General features: G+C 43.2%; 1 protein-coding gene across 1 annotated transcript in view; it reads right to left on the bottom strand.

Annotated features, from left to right (window-relative positions):
• LOC138245863 (ATP-binding cassette sub-family A member 9-like) overlaps nt 1-20,390 on the bottom strand; it is a 2,236,336-nt gene that overhangs the window by 2,181,890 nt on the left and 34,056 nt on the right. The window contains exon 2 of the mRNA XM_069199841.1: nt 11,876-11,984. Coding sequence (XP_069055942.1) covers nt 11,876-11,971 — 96 coding nt within the window. The 5' untranslated portion in view covers nt 11,972-11,984. The remainder of the gene's footprint in view (nt 1-11,875; nt 11,985-20,390) is intronic.

Here is a 20,390-nt window from a genome sequence, read left to right as displayed (position 1 = left end):
CAAAGGAAACGCAGCTCTTTCTACCGAGTCAAGGAACGCCTCCACGAGCACAACATCAAATACACGCTGTTATTCCCAGCCAGGCTCCGTGTACAAGATAACTCCTGAGTCCTCTTATTCACCACCCCGGAAGATGCCTGGACCTGGCTACACGCCAAGGCCTGGCCGGCTCAGTGGACGCTGAAAACTCAGAGGAAAGCTGATCCCCCCAAAGGCAAAACGCAGGCAGCGCAAAAAACGGGGAACTAAACCCACACCAGAACAATCTGTCGAAGAGCACTCCGACTGCTTCAGGCTACATTGCGATTTGTAAATGAATCCCCAACAACTATGTCCAGTCATACGGATATCAAACCGGACCGAGACGCCCACTCGGACTCCCCCCGGGGCCGTCCTTTACTCCGTGCTTGGTCCACGATATATCACACACACATAATGCCCGATCATTCACGAAACCTATGATGTGGCAGGCCCGCAGACCTGAGAGTTAACTCAAGCAGATGCCCAGGCGCCCGATTGGCCGGCGCGAGGGCCCATGACGCTACACTCCTTTCTGGGACCTGTGACCGGGGTTCTGGGTGGCAGGCCGGGGGACAGCTGCATAAGGAGCCGGGAACTTTGTCGACCAGCCCCATTAACCCTATGCACGCCCCGCTCCATATGGACCAGTCTGTCCAGTCGTTAATCGGAGGAATTCTACCCGCCGTAGCACAGCTAATGTTAATGTTTTATATAGTTATTTGTACTTTCATCACCCAATGGGTTTTCCCCGTGACGTTTACATGGGCACACATCACTAGCATTGAACATCACATTGGCTCCACAAGCAACAGCGCAATCAACAGAACCAAGGGTACAAACATGTCAGTATCGGGTGGCAGAGGGCGTCTCTCAAACATGAAAGAGGTAGGGGTCCCGCTCGATCCTCAACCAGATAAACCTACAACCTCACATGGCTACCCAAGGTCAAAAACACATCCCAAGATATAGGGGGTCATTCTGACCCCGGCGGTCTAAGACCGCCGGGGCCAGGGTCGGCGGGAGCACCGCCGACAGGCCGGCGGTGCCCCGCAGGGCATTCTGACCGCGGCGGTTCAGCCGCGGTCAGAAGAGGTAAACCGGCGGTCTCCCGCCGGTTTACCGCTGCCCTTAGAATCCCCCATGGTGGCGCAGCTTGCTGCGCCGCCATGGGGGATTCTGACACCCCCTACCGCCATCCTGTTCCTGGCGGTTCGCCCGCCAGGAACAGGATGGCGGTAGGGGGTGCCGCGGGGCCCCTGGGGGCCCCTGCCGTGCCCATGCCAATGGTAACCGCCATGGTCATAATACCAAAAAAAAGACCGCCAGCCTGTTGGCGGTCTTACCGCCACTTCTCCGTCTTCCGCCAGGGTCATAATTACCCCCATATGCTACACCCACAGCTGCGTCAAATCAGGACAAGTTATCTCTGAATAATTTCCAATAAGTAGAGGCACTAGGCAGTGGTGTCCACTATCACCCTTATTGTTCGCGATAGCCATGGAACCACTAGCGATCAAGCTTCGTAGCCACGCCCAAACATGGGACATCCCAGAATTTAACACATACCACATTATATTCCTATACGCGGATGATGCCCTGATATATTTACGCAATCACGCCACCTCCATAGCTGGGGTAATGACAATACTGGACACCTTTGCATATACCTCCGGTCTACGAATTAACTGGACTAAGTCATGCATCTTCCCTCTCAGTCCTATAGCAACTGAAATACGCAGGACACTACCGGAATATCAATTACCATGGTATAATTCCACCTTCAAGTACTTAGGCATTCAGATATATCACTCCATGACAGACCTCAAAGAAGGCAATATTGATAGAGTTCTCAGATCTGTCCGTAGCTCCTTACCGTTCTGGGGTTCGCTCCTATTATCCCCTATGGCAGTGGTTCCCAACCTGTGGTACGGGGACCCCTGGGGGTCCGTGAAGCCTCCTCAGGGGGTCAGCGATTACTTAGAAAATGTAATAGTTTTAACAAATTAGGTCCCCAGCTTTCAGTAATGACTCAGTCGGGGGTCCCTGGATTCCAATCATGATTCAGTGGGGGTCCCCGGGTTCTAGAACTGATAAAATGGGGGTCCACAGAAGTCAAAAGGTTGGGAACCACTGCCCTATGGGACGGGTAGCCATAGCCAACATGATTATCCTCCCGAGATTTCTATATTAATTTGCCATGCTCCCGATACTCCTACCACAAACGTTCTTTCAATCACTGCACTCCCTGGTGACTGACCTGCTCTGAGGTAGAGATAGGCGCAGAGTAGCATTATCTACAACGCAATATCCGCAGGACGTGGGTGGATTAGGCATGCCAAATTTTTAGCTATACTACGCCGCTGCCCAACTGCAATGGCCAATCATGTGGCTCAGTGAGTCCCTCTCAGAAGAGCGTAAATCGATAAGGGAATCAAAGGCACCGCTCCCGAGCCTAACTTCACTATTAGCTAGTCCCCATCGCCCACAGAAAGAGGCTATATTGCTAGATGTAGCCAGAATTTTCTGGCACAGGTACGTCCAAGGCAGAACCTCTACAATTCCTTACTCTCCCTCGCTGCCGTTGGCACAACTCCTGGGGATCCAAAAGTTATCAATGCATCACAATATACGCGGCGCGGGCTGTTAAGTGTAGGCGAATACTACTCGGGCTCCACGCTGCGCTCCTTTGGGGAACTAGTGGACTCGGAGGAGACTGACGCAGGGGCCTTTCTGACATACGGTGCAATCAGACTTCTACTCGACAACATATGGGAGCTCGGAAACGCTGAGCCACAAGAATCTCAACTGCTCACTGCAATTCTCACAAAGGGCAGTACAAAAGGCATAATAACAAAATTATACAAGCTGCTTATAGCTGGAGCTTGCTCGGAATTACCACAAGCCAAGGCCCGCTGGGACGCGGCCCTCCCCTCACCCTTACCCCAGAATACCTGGACTACAGCATTATCAATGCTCAAAAATGTATCTCGCAACACTAGACTGCGCTACACCCAGTTCAACTACATTCACCACTCCTATCTACCTCTGGCCCATATAAAAAAGATACACCCGAACTCAGACCCAGTATGCCCCAGATGCGCTACCCCAGCAGCCCCCGTGAATACGGACTGGCAACGTATCACTGATACCACAGCTGACATTGCCGGACACATCCTTACACTCACACCCGAATCTTGCTTGCTAGGCATACGTCGGCGTGGAAAAGGTGACAAACACCTTCATAAATGTACTGACTTAGCCTTCGTGGTGTTCAAGCGCTTGATAGCCATGCATTGGAAAGCCCCACACGCCCATTACATGTTTCCTGGCTCCAAGACTTGCTCAGATGCTCGCAGGCAGAGGCTCAGACATTACGCCAGCTACAACACAGGGGATTGATCCAGGTTGGCGCTGAAATCTGGGATACTTTTGAGGTTAACATTGAGTCCAGAGATGATACTTACCCCCCTTGAACCCTGGGTAAACTACATGACACAGACCCCGTTAAACCCTCACACTGTATACCCCTCCAGGGGCCTCCGTAGATAACTCAGACATTATACTCACAGTACACCACTCAGGGCTCATGCCCGCCAGACATGCGACAACAAGTTAAGCACATTCCCCCCAGCAGCGGTATCCTTCGTTGCCACGATGAGACCACCCCCAGTGCAATACCCACCCCAGGCTTGGCCAAAGTCCTCCCACAAACTGTAGCCATAATTGATGCGCCACCTCCCCTCTCCAGACAAGGACAGCCCAACCTACTCCACAAACCTGTTAAGCAACATCAAGGATACAAATGTGACGTTACTAATAAGTTTCTATGTTATGTGTTGCTTCGCAGTACCGCAAAATACAAATTGCATTATATAAGTTTATATATGCGTGTAAATAGAATACCAGAATTAATGGAGAAATGTACTGCCACTCGTTAATCATGTTTAATAAACAGATTTAACAGACGCGGCCATCCCCTCACCCTTACCCCAGAATACCTGGACTACAGCATTATCAATGCTCAAAAATGTATCTCGCAACACTAGACTGCGCTACACCCAGTTCAACTACATTCACCACTCCTATCTACCTCTGGCCCGTATAAAAAAGATACACCCGAACTCAGACCCAGTATGCCCCAGATGCGCTACCCCAGCAGCCCCCGTGAATACGGACTGGCAACGTATCACTGATACCACAGCTGACATTGCCGGACACATCCTTACACTCACACCAGAATCTTGCCTGCTAGGCATACGTCGGCGTGGCAAAGGTGACAAACACCTTCATAAATGTACTGACTTAGCCTTCGTGGTGTTCAAGCGCTTGATAGCCATGCGTTGGAAAGCCCCACACGCCCATTACATGTTTCCTGGCTCCAAGACTTGCTCAGATGCTCGCAGGCAGAGGCTCAGACATTACGCCGGCTACAACACAGGGGATTGATCCAGGTTGGCGCTGAAATCTGGGATACTTTTGAGGTTAACATTGAGGCCAGAGATGATACTTACCCCCCTTGAACCCTGGGTAAACTACATGACACAGACCCCGTTAAACCCTCACACTGTATACCCCTCCAGGGGCCTCCGTAGATAACTCAGACATTATACTCACAGTACACCACTCAGGGCTCATGCCCGCCAGACATGCGACAACAAGTTAAGCACATTCCCCCCAGCAGCGGTATCCTTCGTTGCCACGATGAGACCACCCCCAGTGCAATACCCACCCCAGGCTTGGCCAAAGTCCTCCCACAAACTGTAGACATAATTGATGCGCCACCTCCCCTCTCCAGACAAGGACAGCCCAACCTACTCCACAAACCTGTTAAGCCACATCAAGGATACAAATGTGACGTTACTTATAAGTTTCTATGTTATGTGTTGCTTCGCAGTACCGCAAAATACAAATTGCATTATATAAGTTTATATATGCGTGTAAATAGAATACCAGAATTAATGGAGAAATGTACTGCCGCTCGTTAATCATGTTTAATAAACAGATTTTAAAAAAAAAAACGCTAGGTGCTGTTTGTGCTGATTTTCAACACTGCTCATGCTACCAGCACTAAATTGCAAGGTGAGCAGAGCGAGCTGCATATTTTCCGCCCATTGGTGAAATTCTGCAGCATCTCCCTGACTTTTTCTGTAACTACCCAGAATTCTGCGGAGTAAAATTCTGAGTTCTGTCCACCCCTACAAAAATTGTCCCAGTCCTCATTACACAGCCCATTCTCTGCCTATCCTGAGCAGTTTGATCGGCAGAGTACAGATTAACACTGCTTGGAAGTGGACATGAAAATGACAGCGTTTACTTAGAAGAATCCAAGCATTGTACATTCCAGTGCACTATGTCTCCTGTGGGTCACATAGGCTTCAGATGGGAGACTGCTGATGTCAAAAGCATGTCTGCTTTCACATGAAAGTAAATGCGTCACAGAGCAGCAGTGGGTGCACACTTGGGGCCATATACCAAAGCATTTTCCCATTGACACAGAATGGGTAAAACCCTTCAATACATCTGGCCCCTAATGCTTTGGTTTGCATGTGTGGCTGAGCTCTTAATGCAAGTGCAAAATCTGCCCTGGGTGCAAGGTCACCTTGTGGTTGCATATTTAGAAGGAAGGAGCTCTTGCTCTTTGTAAATGTATGAGTAGATATTTTCTGAATACATCTCTATGAACCCTGTTGAAGTATGGCATAGGCTCATCTGGTATGGGTTGGTGAGCACAGTTGGAGTAGGTACTTCGAGCATGAATCAGCTCAAAACTAGCACATTTTCACATCCAGAGTATAATGAAAAGAGCTGGGGCCTGAGCTACCCTGACACCCTACTACACGGTTCTGCTGAACAGTGTTAGATAAGTAGGTTCAGCTTTGGAAGCTTTCAGTTTTCAGGTATTACCATTTTAAGCATTAAATACAATTTGCACTGTATAGAAGTAGAAAAACAACCCCCAAATCAGCTTTTTTAAATTAAATATATGTATGGATACAGGCATTTCCATGACATTGCCTCCTGCCACCAGTGCCTGTCCACTGACAGTAAAAGTCAACATTCATTAAACACATAACCTAAGCCCTTTTCAATTAGTTTCTTCAATAAAAGCTGTAATTCGAGCTCCAGAAGCATATGTAACTGGAAGCTAGCATGGGACAGTCTGCAGTATTGTTTTCTAATTTTATGTATATAATGCTTGCTATCCCAGAAGGGGGTTGAAGTGCTTTATTTAGAGTAACACACTACCCCAGAACCCATAGTTATTGGTTAACCCAGTGGTTATTGATTATTGTTAACTACTGGAATTAGCCTTGTCTTCTCAAGGAAATCATTTTATGCCTTTGCTCCAGTTTCTCTGTGGTAGATCAGATTAATAATAGTTAGGTATCATCAGTGGAATGGTATTGTTTGAATGTATGGATATGGTTTCAAACAGAAAGGAGATTGTGATCTGTGAAAAGAGGTATAGGCAATTAGCAGGAAATATAATAATGATGATAAAAGGCGATGAGCCTGCAAATTAGAATAAACTACACTCAGAGAGAGTAGAGATGCAGCGGATGGAAGCAAGGAGGTGGGCATTCAAAAGAAATAAAGATGAAGGAAAAATTTAAAGTTTTAAGTCAAGGTCTGATTTTCAGCAAGGATTTTAGAATGTAGTGGGAGAATGCTTTCTGGGATAGACCACATTTTGAAAACGTGAAACTGTAGAAAATATATCTATTCAGACGCTACAAGTAGGAGAACGTGAATGTGGCATGCATGCTGCATGCAACAATTCTTCTCAAATGGACAGACAAGATAAATACACAGGTTCTTTATTCAGGTATAAGAGTGTTTACCTGGGGATGGATGTTTAAGTAACCATAATACTGCATCTCATGATATAGACAGTTTTTTCGCACATTAACAGAAGTTCAGACAGGGACCATTTGCATGTAAAGATATGCACAGCATAAAGTAAGCTGCAGGTCTCTTTTTTAAATCACTTAATTGAACATGTTAGAGTAAGGCAATAATCATATTTATATGAACGTAACATATGCATATTTCGAATGTGATGAATTCATAATCTTCTCATTCACAATTATACAACAGTCTGGGATCAGCAAGTTTATACAATTCTATACCATTTGGCTTGGTAATGTCAGGATGGATTATTTTGTGATGTAGCCAGTAGTTACCTGGTAGGTATTTATGAATACAATCACCATTAAGGGGACTAATCATGTTTGTTACTTACAAGATCTATCAAGAATCATTTTAAGAACAGTAGGAACAGTGAGGTAGAAAGAGAAGGAAGAGGTAGAGAGAGGCAATGCAGACAGAGGAAATTAAGAGAAAGCTAGAGGGATGTAGACAGACAAGTTAAGAAGTAAATACTAGTGAGCAAAAAAAACAGAAGTTAAAAGAGGTGTATGGTTAAGCAAGAGTTGACCAAACAAGAGATAGATAAGGTAGAGAAAGAGAAATAGTTAGAAAAGAAAGTTAGAAGTTAGAAAGTTATGAGGTAGGGATATATAGAGACATTTAGAGGTACAGGTAGGAAAAAAGTGTGAGACAGAGAAGAAGACCGAGTAGAGAGAGAATTGTCTGGCTGTCCAGAACACTTTAAAAAAAGCCCTTTGACAGATGGGGCCCTGGGCAATAGCCTACTTTACCCATGCTTTCAAACAGCTCTAGAACATCTCTTATTTATGACCGACACTTGTAATCATAGTTGCTCTTACAAGTGTATAGCACAGAAGGTTTTATGAAGCAGGTATATACAATTAAACTGAATTCTACATTCAATGGGGAGCCAAGGCAGTTTGCGTCTGATAGCCTCACACCCACATTGTGCATGTTTTATCGTGTCCGCTAAGACCTACCAACAAGCCTAAGAAGAGATCATTGCATTAATGTAATCTTGAAAACGCACAAACATACAATAGAAAATTTTGAATTTTCAGGAGGGTATGGAGTGTCTGCCTTAATAGATGTGTAATGTAAACGCTAGTGCTGCAGAATATCTGGATTTGTAATTGCAGTTAGAGTTATGAGACTTCACTATCCAGAGTAACTGTCAAGGGGAATCTTTACTGCTAGGTAATGTGATGTTGACCCATTGATCTTTGTGCTTCCCACAAATAAGAATTTCCATTTAGTTTATGTTGAATTTCAGGAAGTTGCCAGCCACCGATCACTGAAGATCCATCCAGTAATCATGTAAGAAGTTCACTCACCAAGTCAACTTAGGACCGAAATGGATGATTAGCTATGTGCCATCCACATAACAGCACAGTACAGAACTAAGAAAAGTAGTTAATTTAGATAAAGATTATACATACATATTAACGAGCAGTGGGGAATGGGGCAAGCCTTTAGATATCTGTAGCAAACAGGCAGTGTCCTTGGAATACATTTGTTTCAGTTTAACTCCATGAACCTTTTCTTCCAACAAATATCCACATCAACATAGCGATTGCAATGCCCCCTCTCTCAGATACCTAATCAAGATGTGATGATCATCCATATCAAAGGAGCTAAGAAATCGTTGTTGCATGACCCTCATATACGCACCCTGAGTTCTGTTGCTAAACAGAGCTTGGTCTGACTACCTCTTCTCAGGCAGAAGCCAAATTGGCATCAGCCTAACACTCTCTCTTCCTCTAAATACTTTGAAAATTATTGGCCACCAGTTTTTCTCAAGATTCACCAAAAGCTGGGGGTAGCATGATGGAATAATGATTGGAGGCCTCTTCTGGGTACAAGGTTGACAGGAAGATAAAAAACTTCTTTCAGACCTGAAAGACAACTCCTGAAGCCAAAGCCAATTAAAGCATTTCTGGGCAAAGTTTAATAAGATCAGAATCAAGTGCAGCTAGATGCTTGTTAGACAAGTGTCTAGAGGAGATCCAGATTTTATCATCGCTCATGTTGCCTCTATTGCCTTTCTATTCAATAAGCTAAACATCTCAAATTTCTGTAGAATTTCTCTAACTGGAAAATCAACCTTTGAGATGACAAGCTGCTTTCATATAAGAATAATTGCCTGTTGTGATCAAGAACCAGAGTATACCATGCAACTGCGGTTCAGGAAAGAGTTGAAGAATGAAAACAGCTTTTTCAAAGAGTTTTCCCCTTCATAAACCTATCTGACTATACTTCTGACTTTCCTTTAACAGTGTTTTTTATATATAATTATTTTAAATAAAGATAATAGTATCTTCACCATCACGTTTTGGCTTGTCTGGTCCTTAGCTTTCCAGTATTTGGTTGTTTAGTGAACCAATTAATGTTAGAAAGAGTGATTCAAAGCCACTACAGGGCATGCCACAGGAACTTAATCCTGTAATTCTTATCATTTACTGCAGAACCATCAAGATCATCAATTTTCTCTCTGTATCCTTAATGGCTTCATGAACATTGAGCTTATTCAAGCATATCTATTGGGAAGTCAAAAAATATGCCTTCATCTCAAAATAATCAAACGCCTGATACTTAATTACATCAGACAGTGATCTGTTGAGGCGAGAGGGGAGATGGATTTGTTAGAAGACCAGCAGAAGAAAACACCAGACCTAACATGTGAAACACCTGATGGGTAATGGGCAGACCCATTGTTGAAAGTCCTAATGTTTCAAAATACATTATACAGCTAGAGGCAAATTGATTGTTGTGGTTATCAACATGCATATTAAAATCTCCCCAAATTATTAGTTAATAGTTCTGAATGAGGATTTGTGTAATCACATTCAAGTTGTTCTTTGCTGCATCACATTTTGCATTTGGAGACCAATCTACAACCAGTAGGGTACAACAGTTGGATGTGTTTATTGATATCTTACAAATAAGAGCATCCGGTACCAGGTAACCTTGTTTCATACAAGAGACCTGCATTTTTCCCCAGACCACAATTGCTTTTCCTCTCTTCCCCCTATGGTGCAGTTGTAGAAAATGTTTTAAGTCTTGGGGGATTGAATTAGCTAGTGACATAATTTCTTTATTGTGCAAACAAAAACATTTAATTGAAAAGTGAAATTTTTTAGACTTTATAAGACAAGTACATAAAGTGCATTTTGTAATAGAAAGTCATACTTAGACGTTCCAGGCACAAAAATGAACAAGCATTTGTAATGCAATGGGTCTCACGTCTGCTCAAGTTCGAGCTATTAGCGCTGTAAATTCCTAACTGGACTTTTCTTGCCACATAAAATGAAAATAAAAAGTAAAACAGTTGACATAAGCAAGCCGATTTAAAGCGCCACAGCCGCCATGAGCATAAGCATGAAGGAGAGACACAAAAGGAAAAAGAGGTTCGCTCGCAGTCAAACGTATCGGCAAATGTGCAATTATCCATGTAACGGGGCAACAGCCAAGGCAGTAACAAAACTGCCCGAGGAGGGACAAACATAAATCATTTACCAGTTATAACAAATGATTTTTGAAAGGCAAACCCATGAATGAGTGACAGTGATGGGCGTGCAGTGGGTGTGATTAAAAGCCCACAGATAGATCATACCAGGCCAGAGCGCTTGCGTGCTCGACCAAAAAAACATAATGTACTGACTTAATTTACCTGACCACCGATGCTGTATTAACACTGATTTTACACATTACAGTTAAAAGGCATGTTTTTGCATTAAACCGTTGTCTTGCACAAGATGTTTTTCACTCGTACTGCAGATGCTGTAACTTTCCAGAAGCCTTCTGTTAGCAAGTGAACAGGCATTTGCTATGTATTAGACAACTGATGGTGATGTTCTCATCAGGAGGAGAGGAGATGGCAGGATGCGTGACTTGTGGGAAGAACTGTCACGATGTGAACGATGTATCGTTTCAAGGATGTGTTTCTGTAGTATATTGTAATAACGTGAGAAACTAGGAAGTTTACCTGCTCCCAGACTGCGCTGAAAGTTGATTGGTCATTGGGTACAAGAAATGTATCAATTGTTGCAGTTATGTTTTAGCAGGATTATATTAGTGTGGGTTTCTAGAGCAGAGGAAGATTCTTTGAAAGATCCAATCTGAGCCTTTCCCATCTCCCATTTATGGAATAATTACATTTGATGATTTATAGTTGAGAACACTTTTAATTTTTTGCTTATCTCCATTGCTTATGTGCTAAGGCTTCATGCCTATGCACTTTTATTCTCTCATCAGAACTCTTCATTTGGTATTATGCCCAGACTCTAACTAATTTAGATTAGGGATTGATTTTGTGGAACACACTTGCTGTATTTACTCTATATTATTTGTAATCCTAACTAATATGGTAATTAATCTAGTTTTGAAATACAGACTAATGGGTTCTTTGAATCTGTAATGATGATGACTAGATTTGAATAATTACTGATTAAATATTTTGATCAGAATGAATTTGTTAATGAAACCTTATAACTCATACCAACTCTTTCTATTAATTCTTGTGAAGCCCCAAACTAACTTCACCTTTCATGGTGTTTGATGCATACGTTGCCCCTTCTCAAGTCTCCTTTCGACAAACAAACCAATGACAGGTGTTATTTAATGATTATACTTAAAGACTGAGACACAAGAATCCCAACCCGGGCACTAGCGTCAGACCAGAAACATCAGATAACCAAGTTTCCACTAATACCAGCAATTCCATCAATGCTCCCAAACACTCATCAATCCATCTACATATCAAAAGCACTTTCACCTATTGAAACACTAATTAAAACCTTTATATATTGCAATTTGGTTGAAAACAGAGCCTTCTGTACATCTGTTGAAAAAGTAAACATAAATTACATCTCTTAAGTTTTTTGATAGCACAATGTTACACTTTTCGCAAACATAGTGTAGGTCTCTTTCAAGAGTGCAGAACAAGACGAGTTGTCACACTTGCCTGTAAAATTTGTGTTTTGTTCCTCCATTTTATCAGCAGATTCTTGTAGAGCAAGGCTCCAGTTTGTTGACACACGCTGACTTGTCTCTGAAGCATTTTCAGATGTTAGCTTGAGAAAAAAGAAATGCTTCAGTTAACAATAACATAAAAAAAATGCTCAGATGCTATATGCAGCTGCCACTAAGAAGAAGTAAAAGAGAAACCCATTTGGGAGAACTGACACTCTTACCACACATATCAAAGGTATGACTATGGGTAATCTACAAAACACAGGCCAGACTTACTAAATTTTGTGTCAGGGTTGCGTCAATTTTGTGACACAGTCTGACACAAAATCCATTTTGGAATTCACTATGCCACGCAAAATCGATTTGCATGGCTGTGCATGGTTTAGTAAATACAGAGTAATGCAGCCCAGCAGCTTGCCTTACTCTGCTACATTGCATGAATTATTAGCAAGTATGCCCCTAGTGAATACCTTGATAGAATCATTGTATCACCCCTTTTCATACATGGGTGCGAGAGAAATGTGTCCAAATTGTAATTGTTACTTTTACAGACCCCTAATGCATTGGTGAGATGTTTGGAAGGGACATCTCATACGTCAAGCAGATCAGATTTTAAAGCATGTTATATTAAATTCAAACTAAGCAGGACAGATATTATTTCTTATATTTTGCCTCATGGAGTAAGTCATCTAACAGGTATGAAGCCCTCCTTTATCACACAAAGAATCCATGTGAACAACACTACATTGTGGTCTTTCAAATTTCATAAAAACAGATAGTGGCAACATGGCAACTACTACTGACGATTCCTCAAGGATAAATTATAAAACAATCCCTTGTCCCCGCAACTAATGCAGCACTTAGGCCCTCATAGCACTGGGAAACCTTTTTAGGTAGCCATGCATTTTACAAATCCTGCATAATAATAATTATGAGTGGCAGTATTCCCCATGGAGCGTTAACTCGAGGCAGGGGATACCACCCTGGGCCATTCCAGCAGCCTGATATCCTCAATCCCGATAATTCCGGACCCAGAGACACTGCACTTGGTTTCACCAGTTGTGGATGTGCTGCCATGGAAAATGATGCAGGGGCAGAGAGAGGAGCACAGTCCAGCTCTGTGTGACCCCTACAGCACCATGGGGAAACGGAGAATGCTCTCCCTGTCGTGACCCAACTCTGCCCTGATTCCCTGGCTGCATGACCTCCAATCCCCAACCCACCTGCCCACATCATCCCCCACCAGTTCTCCTATAGACTTCCTTCCAGTGCTCTAAGCATACAGAAAATGTGAGCAGATGGGTACCTGTAACTGTGCAAAAAACATTGGCGATACTGGTTGTTGCTTATTCCAGGAACAAAATCAACATCTATCGGATAGTGATGTAGGGATACTGACCAGAGTCATAGGTGTCAGTATCCCTTGTTTCCCCGCCCCAAAATTCTGCAAACTCGTGAGAGCTTTAGTAATTTCCATTCACTACATATTCAAATTGAAAAATCCAGTTGAATAAGAATGGGTGAAGCCTACAATGAATGCTAAAGCTGGGCTTGCTTTAAGGCGCTGGGACTAATGCCACAACATTGGGCGCTGAGCTCAAGGGGGGTGCTGTGTCGTGAAATCTTTTATGGGTTTAAAAGCACCTGCTGCAGGGTTCTTGGTGTGTCTAGCAATTTTAAGGCAACAATAAGCAAGTCAATATAACTTTTGTGATTAATGTTCATGCTGGAGAGAGATCGGAGATGTGTAGTCGCAGTTTTGATTAATCATAAACTAGCACACAGGATTAATATGCCTGCTGCAAGGCAAGTATACTATGCACATCACAGAATTGTATTTTATGTAGATAACTCAGAAGGTCACTACGTTTGTCAGAGAGATCTTTTTGTTACTTGCAGTTCATAAGTCACAATAATATTATAGCATTGTGAGTTATGAACTGTCACCAAAGCATTGCATGCAAACTGCAATGTGTAGGGTAGAACAGTATGTTTATCCCATCTTCCATTATCTCAATGTTGTTCAAAATGGTTTGTTTTATAACTATAAAAATGCATTCTTATTAGCCAATACTGTAAGACCAGTTAGCCTTTGGGTGGTCTTCTCCCAAACTTTTTGCCTTCCGCCTCCATATTTTTCTGATCTTGTTTTTGTTGGCCTTAGGACTAGGTGCACCATACCACTGCTAACCAGTGCTACAGTGCATGTGCCCACTCTTTAAAACATGGTAAGATTGGCCTATCCTCAATTGGCATATTTAACTTACTTTTAAGTCATGAGTAAAGTGGTGTTACCTGTACCCAGGGCATTATAAATTAAATGCTACTAGTGGGCCTACGTAGCCAAAGAATGGGGCACCCTGTAATTCATAAAACAAAAGCAATCAAATCACAAATAAACAAGTGTCCTGCCAGGAAAAGTTAAATGAAAAACTAAATGTATAGACAAGGGTTCTAAAAAACCATATATGAATAACAGGACTATTACAACAATGAACACAACTTTAGGTGTTTCATAGATATATTTTTCAACAGAGAATATCGAGACTGATCAATCAAAACATGAAGGTGCTCCAAGTGACTGTGCAGTGAACAGTGAAAGACAGTGAGCCAAAACAAATTAAATGAAACAAATAGAAATAATTTGCTATATACAATATGTACAAAGAAAGGATCAAACCCATGAATGAAAAATATAAACACAATGAAGAAATCCGTTAGTGTCCAACATTGAATGATCTGGGTTGACCCAATGAAAGTGGACGTTTCGATCCCTATGTGGATGAATTGCCTGAGGTAGTCATCAGGATAAACATTATGGTAGTCACCAATCCTGAAAAAATCTGCTAATCATCAATTCTCAAAAATCCTCATTCATGAAGCTTTTTATCTGAATCTAAAGGTAAAATGGTTGCCACTGCACGCTGTGAATCTATATCAATGGCCTCCTTGAATCCTGCCTGTATCAAGAGTCCAGTGGGCCTTCAGCACTGATTGTGCCACCCACTTAACTAGCCCTTTTAACTTTGCTAAGGCCTGTCATTGTACCCTGTGTGTGCACTTTTAAACTGCTATGTAGACTTGGCAAAATAAACTTTTTGCCTGGCTCAAACTTGCCTTTTTAATGCATAAAACTCGCCTTTAGGCCCTAAACAACCACAGGGTAGGGAGCAATGTATTTAAAAAATAGGACATGTATTTGTAATTTTTACATGTCCAAGCAGCAACAAACTTTTAAATTCATTTTTCACTAGTGCAAGACCTTCTTCTCCCAAAGGATAACTTAAGAGTTACCTTATTACATTTAATAAGGTGTAACTGTTGTGAGGCATTTTTGGGCCCACTCCAGTTCTCCGTCTTAGCTTAGTTTTACATTTTACATGTTTTAGGTTCACATTGCTTTCTAGCAATGACATTTTACACACTTTACGCTTGCACGATATTATTCAGAGAAGACGTTGTACATGTTATTTGTTTTTAGTTAGCGTTCCTCGACATGTAATCTATACACTCTATTCAGGCCAGGAACTAAGAACAAGTTTTCCTAGTGTTTGCGTTGCTAGTTTGGAGACAGCTTCTAATACCTAGACCAATCATTGTATCAAAGCTGTGCCTCAAATATATATGAACAGTGTACTGCCCGGGAGGGTCAGAGGAGCACTTCATCCACTACTGTTCTGGAATGAATCCAGTGTTCGACATGCAGCTCTGCTGACACTGATCTTTCATCTTACGGAGGATGATTGACAACTCTACTCGAGACAGCACCCTGGCTCAGCTCTCCAGGGATGATGGTCTCAGGCTATCCTCCTAAATCGGGCAGCGGGTACACCCGCCATGCTCTCAGATTTTATGTAGTGCTAGGTGGGAAGATTACCATGGTTAGATTTTTTATTCTTTTCACCATATTAGTAGTACTGGTTACAATGCTTTGTTTCATCTGCCTAATAATCACAGCAAAAATGAGTTTCATCTGCCTCTCTACGCAAAAATACGATTATTTAAAGAAATGTTTGAAAACCTATATTCATTCAGGTGTTCACTCTGGGCATGCGTGAGTAAAACAACAAAGGGTAAGGTCTGTTTCTACGACTTCCTTGGGCATCAGAGTATCATGTTCAAGGTTCCTGTAATCACCTGTTACACTAAGAAGTTTAGGGGTTCAGGTTAGGCACTGTGAGCCAGCTAGGAATTTGGTCGACAGTTCCTGATGGTGCAGACTGACTCAGTCCTCTCATCCTGAAGTTCTGCCATCATAACATGCAGTCATGCAGTCATGCCTTTTCACTGGAAACCGTATAACAAATTTCCAAATGGAAGCAGGTAAACAATTTATGTTTAGAGTTATTTGAACTGTAATGAAATAATCTCTGTTATGGTAAAGTCAGATTTTGAATTTAAATTTTAAAAATGACACTTTTATAAAGTTGGCTTTTTCCTGCCATAGGGGGGTCATTCCAACTTCGGCGGGCGGCGGAGGCCGTCCGCCAAAGTTCCCCTGCCAAATGAACGCCCCGCGGTCAAAAGACTGCAGCGGCCATTCCAACTTTCCCGCTGGGCCGGCGGGCGCCCTCCAAAAGAGCGCCCGCCGGCCCAGGTGGAAAGCCCCTGCAACAATGAAGGCGGCTCCGAATGGAGTTGCAGGGGTGCGACGGGTGCAGTGGCACCCGTCGCGATTTTCACTGTCTGCTAAGCAGACAGTGAAAATCTTTGTGGGGCCCTGTTAGGGGGCCCCTGCACTGCCCATGCCAGTGGCATGGGCAGTGCAGGGGCCCCCAGGGGCCCCACGACACCTGTTCCCGCCAACCTGGTTCTGGCGGTGAAAACTGCCAGAAACAGGCTGGCGGGAAGGGGGTCGGAATCCCCATAGGATTCCCTGGGCCAGGGGAAAACCGGCGGGAAACCGCTGGTTCCCCTTTTCTGACCGCGGCTTTACCGCCGTGGTCAGAATAGCCCAGGAAGCACCGCCAGCCTGTTGGCGGTGCTTCCGCTGCCCTCCGCCCTGGCGGTCAGAGACCGCCAGGGTTGGAATGAGGGCCATAGTGATTTAGTGCTTGCAGACAGTTTCTGGGTCACATGACTGGATGCTGTTGGCAGTTGACCTTTGTGTATTCCTCCTAGACAGTCATACACAATAGAGAGCTTAGGTGTGCCTGGATGGGTCATCACTGGAAGGATGGGATGGCAGGATGGGAGGGCGGAGTTAGGCACAGCCCCACTTATACCGGAATAGGCTGTGTCCTGCCTTCACAAAAAGGATTGCATACCTCCTGTAGTCAGTCTGGTGCAGGGCGGGGTGACAAGAAACCTGAGCACTTCTCTAGATGCTTCTCCCACTTCAAAGAAGGTACCAGGTATACATATTTGACCTCAGACACCAACTCTTCCGTAGGCTTCCTGACCTCTGGTAGATCCTGCCAGGAATGAGGACTGCTGTGCTGCTGAAAGGAATGCTACTCTTATGGTCTGCTGACCTGAAGGACTGATGTCCTGCTATGATGACCTGCTTCCCTCATGTTGGGCAAGAAGGACTGGACCTGCAACGTCTACCCAGGACCACCAAAAGTTCTATTATAACCAGCATCTGGACTCTGAAACTGTGAGTTCCTCCCCGTCAAGTGGTGCCAGTCCTAAACCATTGGAAGTGGGCCTGAACATGCTGTGCTAGCCCATCTGTGGACCCAACAGAACCAAAGCATCTCCTCTGCTACACAACCCCAAACAGAACTGACACATCACCTTTGCTGTGGGGATTATTCCAGCGTAATGACTCCACATCGATCTTGCAGCTCCCAGCCTCATTGGAACTGCCGCTGCGAGATGCATCCCTGGCGCAGGCCCTTGCATCACAAACCTCTTGTCAACAATAACCTCAATGATGATGCTGTACTTCGCATCACGAGCCCTTCGGAACCTGTTGGTGAGTGACACAAGATTCCCTTGTTGACGATCCCCTTGAAGATGATGACGGACCTCACATCACAGCCCTACAGCTCCCCAGAACTGATGCTGCACAATGCATTTCTGATCCAGACTTCCCATTGCCTTGTCTCTGCAACACATCCTAGACACAGGACCATGCAACGCTAAGCAACCAAGAGGTAAGGCACTCTTGTTCAGAAGGCCTAACTGGTTGTCTGTAGCCATCCCATGCTCCATTGCAGTTAGCCTGAACCTGGGACTTTGTCCTGGTCCAGCACGACCAGATAGCCATAGTTGGTGCTTCATGCTTTTTGGCACTATTTTCACTGAAATATTTAAACTAGAATATGCATGGTTCTTTTTAATAGACCTTTGACGTTTTGATATTGTTTTTTTTATTAAAATGTATTCTATGTTTCTAAATTGTTGTGGGACTTTACGTGTGTTGCATTTTCACTTTATTACTGTTTGAAGTGCCGCATAAATACTTTATACATTGCCTCTAAATTAAGCCTGACTGCTCTGGGCTACTCTACCAGAGGGTTGAGCACAGTTTTGAAAAATATTGTTATTGAGGCAAACTTCAGACATGTTACATAGTAGATGCGAAGAAGTAGAGTTGCCAAAGCTTTTATTAACAATATCACTGTCAACACCAGAGCAGTACGCGCTCTACTGGCGACAAAAATGCAAAAACCAAGCACTCTCAAAACAACGTAATTTATGCATTGTGCTGATATGTTGTGGCTTAACCTTTTGCATTGCAGAGTTTAATCCTGAAAACTTATTTTTAATATGCTTACAAATACTGTTCCTTTGCAATGTATTGCTGCAGGTTTTCAGAGTGTGTTAGGGTGTGGCCCCTTTCCAGGGCCTTCCAGAGACTTTCCCTGCAACATGCCTGGGCGTGGTTCTGGGCTGGGCCAAGACTATATAAAAGAGAGCCGGCTCAACTCCCAGTGCTCACTATTCAGAGGTCCCGGTGCAGAGCAGCAGCTTCTTCCTGAGCTCCTGTCCCCGCGGCCTATTTGGATCTTCCAGTCTTCTGCCCTTCATCCTTCATTGGTGATCATTGTTCCAGGCGGTAAGACGGTGGTTGTACTGTCCCGACACCGTTATTGATAATTTTCATATTCTTGGTTTAATTCTTAAATGAGTAACAGATTACTTGCACGATACCATTTCTTGACCTTTATATGTTAGTTTACAAATAGGAAAGATGCACAATTTATTTCATAAAGGTTTGACTTTGTTATCCATTGCGTGCTACCATTTCTTGACATTGGCATGGTGGCTTAAGAATCGGCAAGACGCGTGATTCGTTTTATGGTGTTTAAACATTGTTGTCCATTGCGCGCTACTATTTCTTGACATTTACATGATGTTTTATGAATTGGCAAGACGCACAACTCGTTTCATGAGGATTTAACTTTGTTGTTCATTGCGCGCTACCATTTCTTGACGTTTACATGGTGGCTTAAGAATCGGCAAAAGAAGCGCGATTTGTTTCATTGTACTTTGATCTTGTTATTTATTGTGAGCTGTTATTTCTTGACATTTACATCGTGTTTTACGAATCGGCAAGACGCGCAATTCGATTAATGATGATTTGACTTTGATATTCATTGCGTGCTACCATTTCTTGGTATTTTACATGGTGACACTCGAATTGGCAAGATGCACGATTATCTCCTCGAGTTTAATTCATGTTGTTTATTGTATGCCACTATTCTACGATATTTATTATGTAATATTCGAGTTGACAAGTTATGTGATTTGTTTCCTGAATCCATATTGTGTTATTCATGGTGCACAATCCTTTTATGGTGTTTACTATATATATATATATATATATGTATATATATATATATATATATATATATATATATCTGCAATATGCGCAATTTGTGTAGAAACATTTTAAGAGTACACAGAAGGCCAGAGTTTCTAGATGCAATATTGTATGGTCCTAGTATACATTCTCAAAACCGGATTTATATGACTGGTTTAAAATTTTGTCAGAATGTTTTTCTGATTCTCATGTAAAGAAAAGTACTTGAATAAGAAAGTTTTCATTTAATTCATCTTGATTCCCCTACAGGTATCCGGCCATCTTGAAACTTAGTCATTTTAAACTTAACTCTTAGATTGTTCATGTTTTCAGAGTGACTAGGCTTAGAATCATAGTCTAGTATTAATTTCAGGAGATATAATTTTCATATTGTGTGTTCTAACCTTTTTCTTACTACAGGTCTCCTTCCCAGCTGTTCCCTTCCTAATCCCCTCTTCCCCTCTTGAACTCTCTCAGTCTCTGTGATTTATCTATCAGAGTCTTGGAGCTGTTCAGTGGTGGACGTGTTGGGAACGTGCACAGACCCCGAGGATCTCGTGACTCTGACAGAATAGTGAGCCCACAAATTATTATCCTCCTGGTTTGTGTATGTTCTCAGCATGGCCACGCTAGACGAGTTAGTCAAGGCTATCACCCAGCTCCAAGCAGAGGTGGTATCATCCAAAGAATTGACAACTAGCTTAGCAGAGAGAGTGAGTCAGTTGCAAGATAAGGTAGAGAAGAAGGAACAAAG

Source organism: Pleurodeles waltl, chromosome 7, assembly GCF_031143425.1.
Source record: "Pleurodeles waltl isolate 20211129_DDA chromosome 7, aPleWal1.hap1.20221129, whole genome shotgun sequence".
NCBI classification, from domain to species: domain Eukaryota; kingdom Metazoa; phylum Chordata; class Amphibia; order Caudata; family Salamandridae; genus Pleurodeles; species Pleurodeles waltl.
Note: the sequence above shows the minus strand (reverse complement) of the source record. Positions and strands in the feature narration are given on the sequence as shown.